Raw genomic sequence first — 19,459 nt, 5'->3', positions numbered from 1 at the left:
TTGAGAGGTATATTTGGCGTCGGCCGGCGGAGGGACACAGACCCGGGATCAGTTCTCCGTCCGCGGCTCGCCGAGGAAACACGTCAGCGGTGACGTGGCGAGCCGGTGGAAGCGCTTCCCGGTTCTCGCTGGCACCACAAGACGGTCTCCTCGGCTCCTCACCGGAGATACCTGAACGGGACGCTACCTGGCCGACCGAGCAGAAGAGTCAAGGGTTTTTTTTTGTCGTTATTGCTGTTGTGGCTTCGTGTGTTTTCCGAGAAGGGGTTGAATGAGCCGCGGGCTACTGCCAGCCATGGAGTCGTTCGGCAACTCGCACAAGAAGCAGAAGCTAAGCAACGCGGCGGAGAGCTGGGTGGGTTCCCCCTTCGATAACTTATGCTCGTTCCCTCCATCACTCCGCGGTGCCCGTTCACCTGCGCCCGCGGGCACCCGCTGACCATAACGCCTGTTGGCTTCCCCATGAACATGATTGCCATTGTATATTATTGTAATGCTAGCTTGTCAGTGAAAACCTTGCTAGCAGCCAAGGGCTAACTAGAAACTCCTGGCTTGCTATACAGTTAAGAGCGCATTCATCGTTGGGCTGATGCTCTCATCAGTCGGATACACTCAATATAGAAACCAGGTTTATTCAAATTTTGCGTATCTGTAGTATTACACTTTCTCTAAAAGTCCATCTCCCCTGGGTGGCAAATACTGCAACTATTATTTGCTTATATATCAAGAACCTGGCGATATTACAGGTGATTCATTAGCCTTTTGCAGATCTGTATTTGAAAATTAATTATCCCTTGTATGGAGCATATCGCTAATTAGTAATGTACGCATTCCCATCAAGCCGTCGCTCAACTGTATTTGAGTAGATGGAGGTTGACCTCAATTTTATTCATTTTATCTATCCAACTAATCCGTCGATCTGTTTATTATTTAGACACAATTCAAAGCAGATGACATGCATAAAGATTTTGAGCCAAGACTAATTTGCTGTCCCTGGTTAGGTCTTTTATTTTGAAAACAAAAGTTCAATAGCGAAAATAAACAGTAATGTAATGTTGATATACAAAATAGAAAACAGGCAAAACAAAGCAGAATTTTGCAAACAGATATGTGAGTGAGAGTCAACAATCACAGGCTTGTTTAAGTCTCAGCCTTTGTTTTGCAAGTTTGTTTTTACAAATCACCAGTTCTGCCAGTGTTTTCATTTCAGGTGGTGATGGGTTCCAGGGTTTGACTCCCATTACTGAGAATGATGACTGCCATTCAGTGTTTTGCTGTCCTCCACTTACTGAATCCCTAGTTCTAACACCACCATTTTGTCCATTCACCAATTGGCAGAGGGGAAATTGAAAATAGTTTTTTGAAATGAGAAGCCTACAATTTTGTCAAAATGTAATTGATATTTTTTTTAATAATTTGACAGTGGTGCCACCTGTTTTTGATCCATGAGCCTGTGTATATGATGACTTAATGACGAATTGACAAATATTCTAATGTAGGTCATCATGTGCCAACCTGTAGTGTCGCTTAAGGATATAAACAATCTTAGCATTTCACGAAACACTTTGACAGTTGACAGAACACTTGTAATGACGAAAAGACATTTACATGGCTTGCAGTTGTATGAGTTTTTCAATATATTACAAAAGAGCATGAGAACATTACGGTCTGTGGTATTTTTTAATTTTTCATGATTTTCATTTTAATCTGTTAAATTGTCCTTAAAGAAATGCAAAAACAGTGTGAGGGCTATGTTCATTTTTTTTCCTCAATTTGGTTCATATAATTGTTTTAATATTAAAAGTTTGCACTAATGTCACCATGACTAAACCGCCAACTTACTGTACATCTCACTCACAAATTCATGCATGTCCTGTTTTGGGGGTCGTTTGTGTGCATAAGGATGCAGCTGTGCCTTTTTAAATTAGATATTTAAGATTTTGATGGGGTTGTCTTATGGTACGTGAAATGACAAACATATTGGATGTCATTCCAGCTTTATTCTGTATTTTTTAACCAAAGGGATATCTGCCATGGTATGTGTCTGTGAGGTTCTTACAATCTTAATTCAGTCGTGTTTGTTTTTAAGCAAATATAAAAATGTTAACTACCTACCTTCACATTTCCTTCTCGTGTGACTGCTGTTAAATGACTGCAACTCTTAACAGTGACATTTTTCATTTATGAATGAATGAATGAATATACTACTACCAAATTAATGAGCTTCAGTAAGTACTGTGCAGGGTACAGGGTGGACATTATTTAGTGTGAAGCACACCTCCAGCTAATTTCTCAAAGTACATAATGATTTTTGTTATTTAACAACAGCATTAGGCAAAATTGAACTGCTGTGTGTGGTAAATACCACAGGCATGGGAGAATTAGACTAATCAGGTGATCTGAGTCTGCAGGGAGGCTTCAATTACAGTGAGAGGTTAAGTGGTCAGTTATGCTGACAGTTTAAATATCTGAATTAAAGTGGTCAGGTTAGAGAAAACTTGTTTCTGAATGAAAGTCATTGCTTTCATCGTGCAATTTTAATGTAGCAAGAGATGGGCATGCTAGAACTATAGAATAATATGTTTTTAAGTCTCTGAAATGGATGAAACATGTTTAAAGGCAGATGGAGGTTACATACCAACTTGGTATAAGATAAAATTTGTATTATGCTGTCATTGTGAGACAAGAGTTTTATATCACAGCACATTAATTTATCTCTGAAGGGATATAGCACTGATAAGGCATCTGCCTGGCAGCTATTGCTGTACTTTCTGGAAAGATGCTTTCGACGCTTTTCCGAACATCTGACCCGCAAAGAATGCGCGTAAAAAGGAAGTCAAATAACACCCATCTGAAAAACACTTGATTAACACGTTTATACATGCTGCTGAAAGTAAAAAAAAATACTTGATTTTGGTTACAGCATGACACTAGGTTTCTTTTTTCTCAAATGTTTTTCTGTTGGAAAATGTCTGAGAAAAAGCATACTTACAGAGACCCCCCCACTGCTCGACAGTACACTTGATGTACGAGTAGGCAGTAGGCATTCTTTGCGTTTCTCATAATCCAGGACAAGTTTTGCTTTGACGTAATGGAAAGATGGCTGATGTTGCCTGCCCTTTGCAGCCACTTTTGACCAAAATAAATTTATAAATAAATATTATAATTGTACTGTTTGTTTTGGGACATTTTAAATCTGGAATAAGTTCATATAATGGAAACAGTTGGAGGCCATCTAACCAAAGTTGATTGGCTGTTATTGGTAGAATCACAATTCCCCACACTAAATCCAACATTGTGGAACTTCTCTTTAAGTGTAGGCTAGTTACAACCATACTATAATGAGGAAACAAACTATATTAATACAAAATGTCTGCACTAATGGTATAACTGCTGTTGTCTAAAAGTTACAAATTTGAACATTAGCAAAAAACAAATAAAGTGAGAAAACATACCTTTCTTAATATGGCAATTTAAGGGAAACAAGAATTTGTTTTCAGCGGTATAACATTTTGCTGCCCAATATATGATTCGAGAAACAAAATAAATATCGAAGAAAAATAAAAAAACCTGCAGTCCATTGTGGTGAACCGTTTGCCACTTCCGGTGTTGCTTCATCAGAAGTACACTGTTCCCCCCAAACTACTGATATTTAAAAATCTGATTTTCCACCCTTGAACAAACCCAGAAGACATTTTGAGTATTGTAAGTGAAAGAGGTCTGTCATGACCATTACTCTTGTATAGTTCTGTCTATGATGCCTTTTACAAAGCTGAACCTTTGCCAGATTGACAGCAGAAATTCAAACAGATGTGAAGCCGCCTGATTTCATTCATTTTCCATGAAGGGTTGTGCTTGATGGGTATTTGCAAACTGCTGCCAGTACACTTGATGCTCTTTGAGTTTCTATTATCTTGCCTGAAATCTACCTTTAGAAAATTAGGTTCTCTAGACAATGTTGAAGATACATGAGGCTCTTATCTTTTACCCTTTTGACATTTTCCCTTCTGAAATAGCTTGAATATATTGTGGCAGCCCAATTAGCTAGAAAGAACAAATAATTGGGTCTAGGCCATTATGTTTTATATGGCAAAGGAATTCTGGAGCGCCATCAGAATTTTTGGGGAGTTTTGATTTTCCCTATAATTAGTACACTATTACTATTACTATCACATTTTTTGTCATTTCCCTCTGTAATGTATTTCTGAGTGATAATCCTGTTCTTATTAGGGAATGCAACGTGCAACAAATGTCACCTATCAAGCCCACCATGTCAGCCGAAATAAGCGTGGACAGGTTGTGGGCACAAGAGGAGGGTTCAGAGGTTGTACTGTTTGGCTTACAGGTGGGTTGAGACATGTAACGTCTTTTGGTTGACTGAAATACGTTAATCCTTTAGGTTTCATAATAATGTTGATATTTTTTTTGTCAATTTAAAGGTTTGTCAGGTGCAGGGAAAACCACTGTGAGCATGGCTCTTGAGGAGTACTTAGTCTGTCATGGAATCCCCTGCTACACCCTGGATGGGGACAATATCCGGCAGGGGCTGAACAAGAACCTTGGCTTCAGCCCAGAGGACCGCGAAGAAAACATCCGACGTATTGCCGAGGTGGCTCGCCTTTTTGCTGATGCTGGTCTGGTCTGCATTGCTAGCTTCATCTCTCCATACAGCAGGGTGAGTGTTTGGCTCTCCAAAGAGAGTACGTGCCACTAAATTGGCATAACAAATGAAGACTGGAAGAATTTTTCTTGAGCTTATTGGCAGTTTCGTATAACAGCTATTGCTCTGTATTGAAGTATCTACCAGGTCTTTTCTGTAAAGTCAGGCCTACTAGAAGCTTTACAGTAAAAAAAAAAGAAAAAAAAAAAAGAAATCAGGATTTGAATGAGTGTTAATGAGATTTGAACAGCTTCTGTAACCTCCCAGTGCAAGTCCTGATGCAAGGAGGAGCTGGTGGATGTGGGGAATCTTAAAAACGTAGCCCCAATCAAATTCATCTTGCGTAGCACATTTGACTTTTTTTAATTTTTTTTTTTTCCTGTTCTTGCCACCTAGGACCGCCTCAATGCCAGGACGATTCACGAGGCGGCAGGGCTGCCTTTCTTTGAGGTATTCGTGGATGCACCACTGGATGTTTGTGAGCAGAGGGATGTAAAGGGTCTCTACAAGAGAGCCAGAGCAGGCGAGATAAGAGGTAGAGTATGTGGTACATCCTCTGGCGTGAGGCTCAAGTCATGTACTTACTCATCAGCCTCTAAACCAGTTCTTCAGATTTAAAGATATTCAGGTCAACAGAGATCACTCATTTGGGGAATTAAAAACTTTAATGAATATTATGTAGCTCAGATAACACATTTTTAAGGATAGAAATTCTGTTTGGGATTCTTTTCTACATTCACAAGATTCCAGACACTCTTTTCTCTCTTTATTTGGTTAACTGTATCTTACTGCATGAATTTGATATTCATAATAGGATGGTTCCTCCAGTTTTTTCCAGCGGTGCTTTTGAGAGTGAATTCTCAACTTAGTATTCTGAGATTTGTTGAGGTGCTGCAGAAGGTTCTAGTCTTTTCTAAAATGTCCTTCATATCAACTTTTTTTTGTCCCCAGAGGCATTTCTGTAATATCAGATGTAATGTAGACCATTAACATACACAATACATTATTTGATGAAGTTTCAAGTCAAATAAATGATGCAGATCTAAGGCAGTTTGAGATAATTAGACGGGATCCCATGCTTGGGAAATTGTTTTGATCCCACTGTATATTGAACACGTGTTTTTTTTTTTTCAGGTTTCACAGGCATTGACTCGGAGTACGAGAAACCAGAGGCGCCAGAGCTTGTGCTGAAGACCGATTCATGCAGTGTGAACGAGTGCATTCAACAGCTGATTGACCTGCTTCAGGAGAGGGTACACAGGAGATCAGTTTCATATCAATCCCATGGAATGTTTCAACTTTTTATTGCAATTCCTGCATTGCCAAATACACATAGCTTATGTTTTGGCGAAGGCAATTAAAGCTATGTGTGGTTAATCCATTTATATGCAGACTAATTAACCACATTTCAAATTATATTTCTGCAGGATATAGTGCCTGTTGATGCCTCCTATGAAGTGAAAGAGCTCTATGTGCAGGAGAACAAACTAGACCTGGCAAAGGCTGATGCAGAAACTCTGCCTGCTGTACAAATTGGGAAGGTGCCTTTTTTTTCCTAGTTTTAATATTTGCCCCACCATTTATCTCTGCAAACAGTATGAAAGATAATGCAGAACGGTTGTGTCAAACCCAAACGTTTCTGTATGTACTTTGTTTATTCAATTCAACATACAAATAGTAATACATTTTATTTTGTCTGATTCTTAGGTGGACATGCAATGGGTGCAGGTCCTGGCTGAAGGTTGGGCCACACCTCTCAATGGATTTATGAGGGAGAGAGAGTATTTACAGTGTCTTCATTTTGACTGTCTACTTGATGGTAAGAGGCTTGAGCTCAGAGGAAGAAACCCCCTGCAATACATGACTAGAAGCAATAGAGGGAGACAAAGGACCAGATATTGAATCACTGAAAACTTGTTTATGAAGTTCTGTTTCATTACATTCTGCAGTGGTTTAGGGGGTTCTTAAGAGAAATTGTTGTCAAGTCATCGATCCATCATTATTATAAGGTTCTTTAAATGTATTGAAAACCATATTTATTCTTATACTGAAGTATGTACTGATAAGAAAAATGCAGGTGTTGGTCAAAGCAATTCAGAAGGAGGTTGACTGATTCGGTTGGAATGACATATGGCCCAGCTGAACAGGAAGAATCAGTCTCAAAGATGGAATGAGATTCACCCTATTTCACATTTTTGAAAGGAAAGGAATACTGCCCCACATTATGGGCCTCAGGAAAGATTGGAATAATTTGTTGTAGAGTGCCCCATTTAAATAACAGCAATTTTTCATGTATTCTTTGAAATTCCTAGAAAAGAAACCAAATCCTCTGCTGTGTGTTGTGGAGCCAGAGATTGTGTTATGCACATATTTTGTTCGGCAGTCAAATAAAAAATGGATTGAATAAATTTAATCTGTATTTCCTTGTCTGACAGGTATAGGCTTACAGCAGCTGTCCTGCAAGGAAATATATCTAACCTGAGTGTTGGAGCCTGCTGGATAGTAGCAGAAACTGATATTGACATGCAAAGTCTTGATCTCATTTTCTTTCCTGGTCCTTCGAGAGATGCTTCTGTATTGGGTGACACCTCACTTTACATATTGTATTCATGGATCTAATGAGGAAAACTATCACCCTTAAAGTCTGATCATCTGCATTACAAAATTAAAACTGGTAGAGAAGCATTAAAGCAGCATGTTTCACTAATCAAATAGGCTGCAAAAATAAACAGACACAAATTCAAGTTTGTGTCTCCCTCGCTTAAGACCTTTGGCAGTGGTGTGTGTTTTTATTAGAACCAGCTGTGTACTCAACAGTGTGACAGTCAGGCCTGGAGGAGCTTCCAAGGGAGCAAGCTGGGAACAGCAGTCAGAGTCACCTCCTGTCTCCACAGCATATGACATGATCTGGTGTGAAGTGCATACCAGTTCTACTTGCACAGCGTAAATCACAAAAAGAAAAAGAAGGCTCAGATCAAATGTTGCTGAAGAGGGTTTTCCCCGATTACCTTTAAAAATTGCAGACTTGTGGACTCGGCACCCTGTGGTTTAGCTCTATATGCCACTTAAAACCTTGAGAGGTACAAAATGAAAGGCATTAGAATGATTGGAACTTTTTATGTTGTTGTATATGTCAACTTCTTTTCAAGTTTTTTTCTTCAGTTTCCAATCTCTGTCTCTGTTTTGCACTATTTTTTTTCCCTTAGATTGTTGTCTGATTTTATTATGCCATGAAGTGGAGGCTTATAATGTTCAACCACTTAAAATGCTAAAATTATATCAATTTTGCTAGTAAATTAATGAGTAAGGAACACAGACCTTATTTTAATTTTGATTCCGTGTGGTACGTGTTAATTTCGAGATTTGTTTTTTTCAGTAGTCCTTTGTGAATTCTACACTGGACACACCATTTAGATCTTTGGCAAATCAGTGTCTCAACCATTTGACTTAATTTTAACGCTATATTATTTTTGTTATTACTTCTGGTCAGTGAGGAAAAGCAACTTGAACATGTTCATTATTAGATAATGCAAGAACTAATATATTTTTTGATAACAGTCTGGTTGTGATTTTTCATATTGTGTATTCACATTGTTCATCTTCTGCTTTCCCCCCAACCTAGGTGGTGTGATCAATCTGTCGGTCCCAGTGGTGCTGCCTGTGTCCACAGCTGATAAAGAGCGCTTAGATGGAGTGACAGCCGTTGCCCTGGTGTATGAAAGCAGGAGGGTGGCCATCCTTCGTAACCCAGATTTCTATGAGCACCGCAAAGAGGAGCGCTGCGCTCGTCAGTGGGGCACCACCTGCAAGGACCATCCCTACATCAAGGTCGGATGACCCATTTAGGGTCATTGGGGAGTGGACAAGCATGTTGTTTCAAAATGTCACGAACCACTGTTTGGATTTGTTATTTCAAATACCAAAAGTTTCACCCCGTAGCAAATATTCAGCATTATCTGCAGAGGTTTTTCTGTCTGTTTTTGCTTAGTGATGAATGCGAAAGCAAACTGCCTCCCTGGAACCCACACTGAGAGAATGCGAGAGCCGAGTTGGCTTTTTCGCTTTGCTTATGGAAAAAGTGAATAGGTGGCTGGGTTGCGCCTTTCTCTCAGTTTGTCAGGACGCCCAGTGTAATCATTTGATCTCTTTTGTCCACTCGTTTTGCAGGTGTTATATTTGGATGCTGAGGCTATTAGCGCGGCTCCACCAAATGTTTTTGCTATTGTAGTGTCCAGTTTAAAAGAAGTCTATGCCAACTCCATCCTGTCCACTTTCCCCACCCCCCACCAAATATATTTTCAAATAGTTTCCATCTGACTGCTGTGGGGCTAAAGTAGATTTGGTAGCAAGATAACAGACTGGGATAATCCCCCGCTTGTAGAAACTGACATTAGTTATTGAAGCAGTAAAGGAGCAAAACTGATGTTTTCAGGCAAAGATAGCTGTCAAAGTGTTTTCTTTTATTGCTCGCAGTCATTGCATTAGGTCATAAAGTACAGCTGTTCATAAAATCCAACCCTCTGGCTACTTTTGATTCCTATTGTTTTTAGGATTTGTTCCAGTTATATATTGGCAAAAAAACTCATCCCATCCCTGGGCTAAAGCTAGATCTCTCTGGCTCTTGTTAAACCCCTTTTATTGATCAAAGTTGTCTTTCAAATAGAGACGAACCTGAACATTAGACAACAGCTGTGTCTATATATTCACAACAGCCGGCAGACATAGTTAATTTCTTCTGATATACAGTCAAATCTGACTTAGACTCACATTGAATGTGCCTTAGAAGCTGCCAATTTAATAATCTGGTACCAGGACTCTTCAGTGTCGGCACATGATGTCCACTGACTGAAGGCAAAGTGATGTTGAGCGCTCTAAATTTCTACAACTGTCATGCTTTATCCCTTCTAACCTGTCACAGCAGAACATGTGTGTTCTCAGCTTGCTGTGATTAAGGTGTCAGTCAGTAAAGTGCATGTGTATGTATATATAAGTGTATGGTTGACCCCCATGCCGGAGCCAGTCTGTCAACACACCTCTGAACTGGTAGCTATGACTTCTTTTTTTGTCCCGTCCCTTTCCGAGCAGAAACGGCCTGCTCCGTATTACACATAGTTAATCCACTTTTTCCTGTTTACCTGTCCGTCAATCAGACAGGAGCCGCTTTCCTCCGAAACTATGGTGTAGTGTTTGTTTATTTGGCTTAGCCCTTTTCACATTTGAAGCCATTGGGCACATACATTTGTTAAGAGAGCACATCAAGGCCTGGTCCCTTTTTGATTCGTCCACACAGACATTTTCTTGAATAAAGTGCTTTGTCTGTCGTCTCAAGGTTAAAAATGTGAATCGACTCTCGTGATTCTTCTCAGGCCAACAGTAGATGGGTTGGAATAATAATGCATAAAACACACGACAAACGAGTGATCTTTACCTCTTCAGCTGAAAAATGCCTCATTTTTTTACAGATAGCCCAACATTCATCCTCCTCAGGATGAAGAGTTGCACACAGCTGTGATCTTTTAGCAGAAATGTACAATATTAATTGTATGTCAATGGAATATGTGACTTTTTATTAACAGCCAACTTTTTTTTTTCCAATATTTAATAGAGATGTCTTTATTGTTGTTGAAATCCTGTTTTGAAGCCGGGACAAAGCCTGCACAGAATTGTCACCTCCTATCATATTACCTTTGCAAAGGCCTATTTTTTCAGTAGCTCTAACTGTAATTTTCTAAATGTCGAAAGAGGCTAGCAATAGTGGTGCCCTAAAACAGTAGCTCTTGCTTGCTTATTACCTGCTTGGCATTATTTGATATAGCTGGTGTGGGGAAACATCCTTGCCAATGTGGTAATGAGCCCATAAGTAGGGTTTTGTTATGCAATGTAACCTGATTTTGTCGCCGATACTAAAATTAAAGCGCACTTGTGGCCAAATGCAGAGGAATAGACACACCAGACTTTAGTTGACTGTTTAATGACATATAGGGAGGCTGATTTAAGCAGGCGTGTCCATGTTGCAACTGGGCAATAACTCTGGAGCTTTTATTAGAGTTCAGTTCTGGCAGGGATCCAGTGAAATGAGGCTTTTACAGGCTGTAGTGTCTTAAGTCTGGATTATGTTTGAGTTTTGTTGTCATGTTCATAATGTCTCGTATTTCAGATGGTGATGGAGAGTGGTGATTGGTTGGTTGGAGGGGACTTGCAGGTCCTGGACAGGATCTACTGGAACGATGGACTGGACCAGTACCGGTTGACACCCACTGAGCTCAAACAAAAGTTTAAAGAAATGAATGCAGGTGGGGAGCCCGATGATGGTGGTCATACGACTTATGTGTGTCAATTTTCTGTCAGATGTTTTCAAGCAGGGATTGAATTTGACACTTCTTTCAGAGACTGCTGTCTGAATTGAACCACATCAAAGCAGTTATAATTCCTTCCATTTTTCTTTTTGTTAATTCCCCGCCATACCGAAATGTTTAACTAACAGTTTTGGAAAACCTATGAGAGATGGCTTTCTCTTGTGATTTAGCCATTCATCATTGTGGGATTTTCAATCTGGTTTTCTGTTGTGTTTGTGACAGCTATATTAGCTTTCGTTCCAATTTGGTCTTTTGTTCTACAACTGATCGTTTAACAAAACGGTCTCCTTTCTTCCTATTTAGATGCTGTATTTGCCTTCCAGCTGCGTAACCCAGTCCACAATGGCCATGCTCTTCTGATGCAGGACACCCATAAGCGTCTTATTGAACGAGGCTACCGCCGCCCCGTCCTGCTGCTTCACCCTCTGGGGGGCTGGACCAAGGATGACGATGTGCCTCTGCCTTGGAGAATGAAGCAGCATGCTGCTGTGCTGGAGGAGGGCGTCCTTAATCCAGATTCTACCATCGTTGCTATCTTTCCCTCGCCCATGATGTACGCTGGACCCACTGAGGTATCGATGGTCAAGAATTTCCCTCTCTCTGGCCTTAGAGACATGAGTCTGAGTCAACCTGTATCACTGGCCTTTCTCAAAGACAAATCTTCCCGCCAGATGGTTTTGTGCAGCCACCTTGCACAGACCACTTCTGTGACAATCATTTCTAAAAACCCTAGATTCTAAAGTGAAAAAAAAACTATACAATTTAAGAATGTAATGGGAGTGATAATTTAGTTCTGTCAATTATTGTTACTGACAAACAGAAACTGCACCTCAGTGTTTATGGTTCAGTGCAGATTATGAAGGGCTGCAGATGTTTAAAACTGAATGGGCTTAGTTCATAAAGGTGACTCATTCAAAAAGTGAAAATAGAAATCTTTTTTTGTTTGAGTGTGTTGTTTTTTCAAGGCTACTGTTAATCATAAACAGACTTCATTAAAATGTCATATTTTCAGTATTAAGTTAGTTACCACTGGAGTCAGATGACACAAATCCCATTAACTACTAAATGTAGCTTTGAGACTGCCACATCAAAGTGAGAGACCAGCAATTACAATCTTTATACCACAAAAGTCTATCAACACCATTAACATTATGCAGTACTGCAAAAACATATTGATTGAAGCTTGGATCCAATAGCATAATGTATGATAATTCTAAAAAATACATAAAGTGGTGTCTTTTTGTTTTGCAGATTCAGGGCAGTAGCATTCATATCTCCAAGTGGTATTGCCCTCAGTCTGCCTACCAGTTTTTTTTTTTTTCTGCCGCATTCACAGGTCCAGTGGCACTGCAGAGCTCGAATGGTTGCTGGCGCCAACTTCTACATTGTGGGTCGTGATCCCGCCGGCATGCCCCATCCTGACACTGGAAAGGACCTGTATGAGCCCACTCATGGCGCCAAGGTCCTAACCATGGCTCCGGGGCTCATCACCTTGGAAATAGTTCCTTTTAAGGTTGCTGCTTACAACAAGGTCAAAAAAGCCATGGACTTTTATGACCCCAAACAGTGAGTACATATTGTGGCTCAGGCGTTCGTGTATGTCTATGCTCTTTGGCTGTGTCTACCTTTCTATTCCTCTTCCTCACTACTTTTAAGTTTTTTGGGCCGCAGGAAAAAGAGGTTTTTGAATCTGAAGTGGATCTGTGCGCACACACAAGTCATATCTGTAGTTCAGAGTACTGTCTCACTGAGATGAAAAAGGACCAGAGGCCCACAGAGAAATTAGTTCTTAAGCCTACTGTTTAAAATAAACTTTCATCAATTTTTCCCCTACTCTAAATACATCAATACACATCGTTATTCTTATCCAGTTGAAAGGTTTTGTGGCTCAATACAAGAGCTGCCATTAAGTAAACCTTGTAAATGAACACTGCACATGATGAATAACAATGCACCTCCAAATTAGTCTCAACCTCTATGAGGTTATATAACTGTATCTGTATCTGGCTTGGTCAAAGATAAATATGGGCTCACTAATCAAAACCTTTGTTTTGTTTTCCATGATGTGTACATGTGGCACAAAGTTCAAACTAATTGTTAATCATACAATATCCCCTGTCTCTGTTAAGAATAGATTGGAGGTCATAAGCAGCATTAAGTGGTTAAATTAATACATGATTGCTGTTACCTTAACAACACGTCAGTCCTTTTTTAGACAATCTTAGCCTTTTTGTGTAAATGGTTCACCTTTTGGCTTTCTGTTTGTCCCCCAAGACATAAATACACATCAAGAGCTGGTAAATATATTGACATGTATATAAATTTTGATGCATAATTTCAGACAGCTGTACTGTATACTACATATCGCAGCAAAGCGATATGATGATGATACTGTAGGCTTCTTTCTAAAGTACTTTTTAATTCAATCAGTAAATTCACTTTACTGCTGTCTGAAATATATGATTATTTTCTAACTGAGAATTTTCAATTAACCAACATTCAAACCTTTAATAGGAAGATATACATTATTGACTTATGCCAACAAAAACAATAGAACCTGAGATCGGACATCACTGCAGCTGCAGCTGTGAAGACCAAAGCAAAGTTTATAACAGCAATAATGAATAGCAGCTAAGATTCCGAAACTGTAAAATCAAATTAACTATCAAAATATACATCGGATGATCCAGCAATGACAGCTGTAACAAAACAAACTCATTCTCCGCTGTTGTCTGGTAGTTATTTATCGAACACAGCCGGCAGTCAAAGAAAGCAAAAACTTGGAGGTCACATCTCTCAGACCAGAAATAAACAGGACAGGGCTGCTTCAGTCCTTAACATACTAAACAAGGGGCTAAGAGTTTCTTTCAGAAATGGCAGTATTTTAGCAAGTCGAAAGGTTAGTCTGGTGTGCAGTGACTGGGACCTGCAATGGTGAATACCTGCTCAGATGGTGTTACTGTCCCAGTAATGCAGGGCAGGCATCAGTAACTACATGTGTATATTCCTATGTGATTTGCTTTCATCTATTTTTTTTAAATCCACTTCATGCTGCATTAACCAACCAGTATTATGATGTTTATTAACTGTCAAAGGTTCAAGATATGTATACCGAGGCTATAGTCTGGAAACAATTCAAGATGATAACTGGATTTGCAAAGTATGTTGTTGTCACTCAGGGTTTTTGTTAGGATTATGGCATTTCATTCATGCGCATTCTGAGGGGGCCTTGCCAAATATCAGAGGAATATGTGCCCATGGGAAAAGGGTAAGGGCTAAGATCACTGCAAGCTGTTTCTAATTTGGACCAAAGTATAAAAATCCTCTCTGAAGAATTTGCCTGTACCTCACGCCATGCAAGCGGTTGGGTCTTCTTCACAGAGTCTTCATGACTCAGATGTGCTCTGTCATGTGAAAGCTATCAAAAAATATCGCTCCGCAGGCAGGAAGAACAGGACCCCCACTTTCCGCTGCGTTTTAATATCTGCTGATGCAGTGAGTTCAAATACCTTGATGCTCCTAAAATCCTGGCGGTCTTAAGTTTGACTGGCCCGGCAAAGATGTGATAAGGCCGTGTCTGTTACAGCTCAAAACACGTCTTTCAAAGAAATGGAAAAATCAGAAAAAATATCTACAAGAATATTCATAATTCTACAAGAACCCGCAACTTGTTCAGCAATTGTAAACATGCACCCTTTTATTTCCTGATGTGATTGCAACTCAAAGATTTGGCCACTGTTCTGGATTTATTGCCATATTTTAGAAGATATCGCAAAAGATCGAGCACTAAGTAAAAATACCTTGCTGGTTCAATGCAGTCTATTTTTAAATGTTCACCTACCAATTCAGCGTAATAACTCCTCACGTCATGGAAATTCCAAAGCTAAGTCTTTTTTGATCTCTTCAAGAGAGCTGTTATGTGTTTCAGCGTTCATCTGGAGGTTGTAATTTCTGGTGCCATTGAAATGTTACAGTGAGAAGTCTTCTTAATATGAGTATAAATGGATTGAGAAAGTAATTATTTTAAGGCTTTTTATATGGTCTGTGTATATCTCATGACTCAGCAAAGGGCTATTGAGTCAAAGGTTTCAGTCCTGAATTGTATACTTATTTTCAGGTTGTCATGTCAGGGGATGTGCTAAGGCAGAGGTTGGTGTGCTGGCATCTATAGGGTTATGAGATAGAGAGTGGAGGGTGTGGAGGTCTGAAGCAGACCATCACTGGAGAGCAAGGAATTGGCTCCTAAGTGGTCGGAGATGGGTTAGTTCAGCAGAATCAACCCAGTTTCTAAAAATTTTAAACCAGGCATGTTGAAGAAGCAGGCACCTTGTACCTTCGTATTGAACTGGTCTACATCAGTGCCATCATCTATGCTAGTTATTCCACTGATGACCTTCATGTTGAATTTATCACATTCATCTGGTTTATCTCCCCCCCCTCCCTTTTTTTTTTCCAGCCAACAAGATTATGATTTCATCTCAGGCACACGCATGCGTAAGATGGCTCGCGAAGGAGAGAATCCCCCTGACGGCTTCATGGCACAGAAGGCCTGGGCAGTGCTGAAGGAGTACTATAAGTCACTGGAGAAGGCTTAAAGATTAAGCCAGGAGCGGCAAAATAATGACAGGAGTATCTACGGAATTTTAAACTTACAAACAGAGGACCATTCAGCTATCACTCAGCTCACTATGGGTTTTGTCTCTGTCTTCCCGTCTGTTTTACACTTAAGCGTTTGACTCTGCTGTTTTAGTCTTATCACTTCTGTTTCACCGATGTACTTTTTATTTAACTTACATGAACTGTGAAGTATGGTAAGAGAGGATAGGATACTGATAATGTGGCATTCAAGACAATAAATAATTACAGTATGTCCTTGAATATTTGTCATTCGCTCTCCGTTAACTAAATAACTGTATATTCTTGTAACTGCTCACTGACGTGTATCAAAATAAAATAAACAGGAAGGTGAAAGCTCAGTGACACACATGATGAAAAGTACTGTTGACCAGTACTATGGCAGTGATGAATGTTGAGTATTTGTTACACCGTTTTAATGCCGCAGCACAACTGAACGCCAAAACAAGTCACTTTGTACTGTACGTTTGTGATTGTCACTCACGATCTCGTGCTCACAAGTACCAATGTAGAAGTTGAGTGCCTTGGTCTCCCTCAAACTTCTGTCTTTCGACATGAACTTGCACGATGTCTTGTTTGAATTAGGACAAGAGAGGCACCTGCTTTATGTCCTGCTTCATCGCATCACTAAACTAGAAGAGTCCAGTAGCTCAAAAAACGGTCTGCAAAACAGATGAGCGTTAAACCTGGATGAAGTCTTTTTATTAGAATGCATAACCCCTGCTTTAAAAAAAAAAAAGAATTTTCTTGGTTTATATATTGTCCTAAATTATGCAACATTTAACCTTTTAACCTTGTTTTGTGTGTAGCTTCCAGTTTGACCTTTCTTACATTTTCATCCTTTGTATTTTTTTTCTTTCCTTTTGGGGCTCCTACCTAATATTTTCCATGTGCTATTTCATTTTTAACATTGGCCTGTTTGATCAGATGGTTGACAGTTACCATCAAGGGAACAGATTTGTAATGTCCATTGTCCAATAAATAATTTTAAGCAAAAAAAAAGAACATTCTGATTATTTTGCTTTTTTTAATCATTGGGATTGTTACACTCCATTCTGGGAATATTTTGATTACATATTCAGCATGATAATACAGAATTACATTTTAATTTTTAAATGACACAGACAGCCTGTTTTTCACTCTGTTAAGTTTCTATCTCATTTTAAGATGTATTATGACCTTACATCTCAATCGGTTTAACTCTCAAATGTTTGTGATGAACCTCACATAAATGTAGCTCTTCAAAGAAAAGGCTTACTCCGATATTTTATGCTGTTTGGAACGTACACGACCTCCCAGTTGGTCAATGGGCTGTATATTAAATTAGACATACCCTGCTTTGACCCCAATCAGTGTCAGACACGTAGACTGTACACAATGAGCTACAGCTGGCTCCCAGATGCAGTGAACGTGGAATAAAGAGGGTTAAATCCAGCCCGAGAAGACCGGCTCTGTAAGAAAGACCCTGGATACTTCATGACATTCAACTTCAAGATGTAATGAAGAAATCTGCCAGCAGCAATTTTTTTTTTTTTTTTTTTTTTTTTTACAAACCTTTGAACAGATTTTGTTTAATCTCAAAATGGTAATCAAGCTGGGACCTCGGTCCAACTTCAAAAAGTGAGCTGTTCTATGGAAAGTGATTGAATTTTTTTTTCTTGTGATACTTGTTTTATCTGTTTGTTAATTGCGCTCATCGGGTGACACGGGATTCTGCTTAATGTGCACATGTTTAATTTCCTAATGATATATATATGTATGTATGTTGAGAGAGAGTGAGGCACTTGATTTATCTTGGGGGGAAATTAACTTGTCATAGCAGCCAGGCACAATCATGCATTATAAGGGGTAGCATAACCCTAATTAGGTGTTACCCGCCCTGGAAAACAAAGTATCGTATGATATGATTTTATTGATGGATATTTATGATCGATGGATGGATCACCCCGGTCCCGCAGCGGTAAGGTCCCTGGTGTGATTCTGAGAGCAGGCCTTTCTTCGTGGAGTTTACATGCTCTCCCCTTGTCTGAGACACTTTTGTCTGGGTTCTCGGAAGTCCTACAGTCCCAAAACATGCAGTGGGTCAATTGGAGACCTTTAATTGTCCAGATGCGTGAATGAGAGAATGCGTAATTGAATCCCTCTATATGACATTTGAATGAGAGCGTGAATGGCTATAATTCTCTACACAACATGTGAAAGTGGGAACGATTGGTTGAATGTCTATATGACGTATGAATGCTTGAATTCCTTTACATGACCTGTTAATGAAAGGATCAATGGTATCATTTCACTCTATATATGGTCCTCTCTCACTGACAGCTGGGATAGACTGAAGCCCTCCACCACATCCCCACTATCCTGAGTGCAAGAAGAGCAGTGTAGATAATATACGGATTAATTAATGACATGGCTATCTAAATATAAATAAACAGCATGAGATGTATATAGTACATATATACAGTATGAGATGGAGAGGTTACTTGGAATAAACTGAAAATTTTTGAAATGTATGTGGGACAGTAATGCTTTTTGGGTCTGTTAACACATCAGGGCAATCTTGGCTTTGACAGCTTTCATCTCCTTTCACGGCGGTCTTACAGTTCGGCGTGCTGCCAGTATGAAAAGGCCCAAAGGCACCGTGGTAATTTGGAGCTTTGACTACTGTTCAAACATCATACACCTTCCCTCACCTGTTCCACCCAATTTAGTCATCACTGAGATCAGTCGTCGAGGATACGGACAATCAAACAAAACATTAGTCAAAGTTATTTTAGGTGAGGCTGTTAGAACCGGTTATCTTGGATAGCCCAAATTAAGATTTTATCAGATGACTTTGCAAATCGCAAATAGCTATTTCTCCACTGCATACGTAGAATATAAATGGATGCATCGCAGAGCTATAACATGACATCATTTCTATCTATCCTAATTCTAGTGAAAAGGTTCTGCTCTTCATTGGACTCCAGCTGCAGTTATCTCCAATTTCCTACCATCTGGTTTGAATTTTATTCAAAGCAAACCATGATAAAAACCGGCTTTACTTTGGTAAACACAAGACAGTGATAGGGGACAAGGTCAAAATTCAAACGAAGTTGTGTTCCTCGTCAACAGCTGTGAGGTGCCGTCCATGCTCATCATCGTCTGAACGGCCCTGGTTGAGGAGGAAAGAGCCGCCTGACTCAGTCCTTAATGAGCCTCCGCGAAAACACTTATTTTTCCTTCTTTTTAATTCAGCTTCCATTTCCTTCTCCTTGACCGCTCATCCGAATATAAAAACCACGTTCTCGGAGGATAGCGATTGGTGTAGCCGTTTTACTGTTACGCTCGGAGCTTAAAAATCGATAATTGACTGCTTTCCTCCCTTATATCCTTCCAGTTGTCGATTTTTTTAAAAAGCAGCGCTTTGTTATCAATATTTAATGAATTATTTACCCTTAGCGTGAATCTTTTAAGTGTGTTTGAGTGTGTGTGTCAGTTTCTGCTCTCACTGCACAAGCCTAAAGTCAGCATTTGCAAGCATGCGTGGGGTGGCTGTCTGTGTATACCGAAGTGCCGTTGGGTGGGACACTGAACCTCCCAATGGTGTGGTTGGCGCCTTGCATGGCAGCTCTACTGGCATTGGTGTGTGACAGCCGGTCGAGACAGAAGGCTGCCTGCATTCTGGCAAAAGGCGTTTTCTCCTCGCCAAAGTCGCAGAGTGCTTTCTCAAGGGGGGTGTTGGACTTCTGTAAATCATTTTAAAGTTGGTGGTCCAGATCTGCTCCACATGTTAAGTGTCATGAGACAATTGTGTTGTGATTTTGTG

General features: G+C 39.8%; 1 protein-coding gene across 1 annotated transcript; it reads left to right on the top strand.

Moving 5' to 3' along the window:
* Window positions 1-94: 94 nt before the first annotated feature.
* On the top strand, window positions 95-16,653 carry papss1 (3'-phosphoadenosine 5'-phosphosulfate synthase 1). Its single transcript, XM_086157255.1, has 12 exons — window positions 95-355; window positions 4,231-4,345; window positions 4,440-4,675; window positions 5,057-5,195; window positions 5,795-5,913; window positions 6,088-6,201; window positions 6,368-6,479; window positions 8,283-8,488; window positions 10,818-10,953; window positions 11,320-11,588; window positions 12,353-12,582; window positions 15,473-16,653. Exons 1-12 carry the CDS (start codon window positions 272-274, stop codon window positions 15,609-15,611), a joined length of 1,899 nt encoding a protein of 632 aa, XP_086013381.1. The 5' UTR covers window positions 95-271; the 3' UTR covers window positions 15,612-16,653.
* Window positions 16,654-19,459: the final 2,806 nt, after the last annotated feature.

The sequence above is a fragment of the Fistularia commersonii genome, chromosome 12 (genome assembly GCF_037954325.1).
Source record: "Fistularia commersonii isolate RoL2024-O1a breed Wild chromosome 12, RoL_Fcom_v1.0, whole genome shotgun sequence".
In the NCBI taxonomy this organism is placed as follows: Eukaryota; Metazoa; Chordata; class Actinopteri; order Syngnathiformes; family Fistulariidae; genus Fistularia; species Fistularia commersonii.
Note: the sequence above shows the minus strand (reverse complement) of the source record. Positions and strands in the feature narration are given on the sequence as shown.

Excerpts from the sequence above, each read along its gene's own strand:
- papss1 (XM_086157255.1), top strand. The coding sequence starts at position 272 with ATGAGCCGCGGGCTACTGCCAGCCATGGAGTCGTTCGGCAACTCGCAC. Across the intron at positions 356-4,230 it reads GCAACGCGGCGGAGAGCTGG|GGAATGCAACGTGCAACAAA; the intron begins GTGGGTTCCCCC and ends TGTTCTTATTAG. Across the intron at positions 12,583-15,472 it reads GACTTTTATGACCCCAAACA|CCAACAAGATTATGATTTCA; the intron begins GTGAGTACATAT and ends TTTTTTTTCCAG.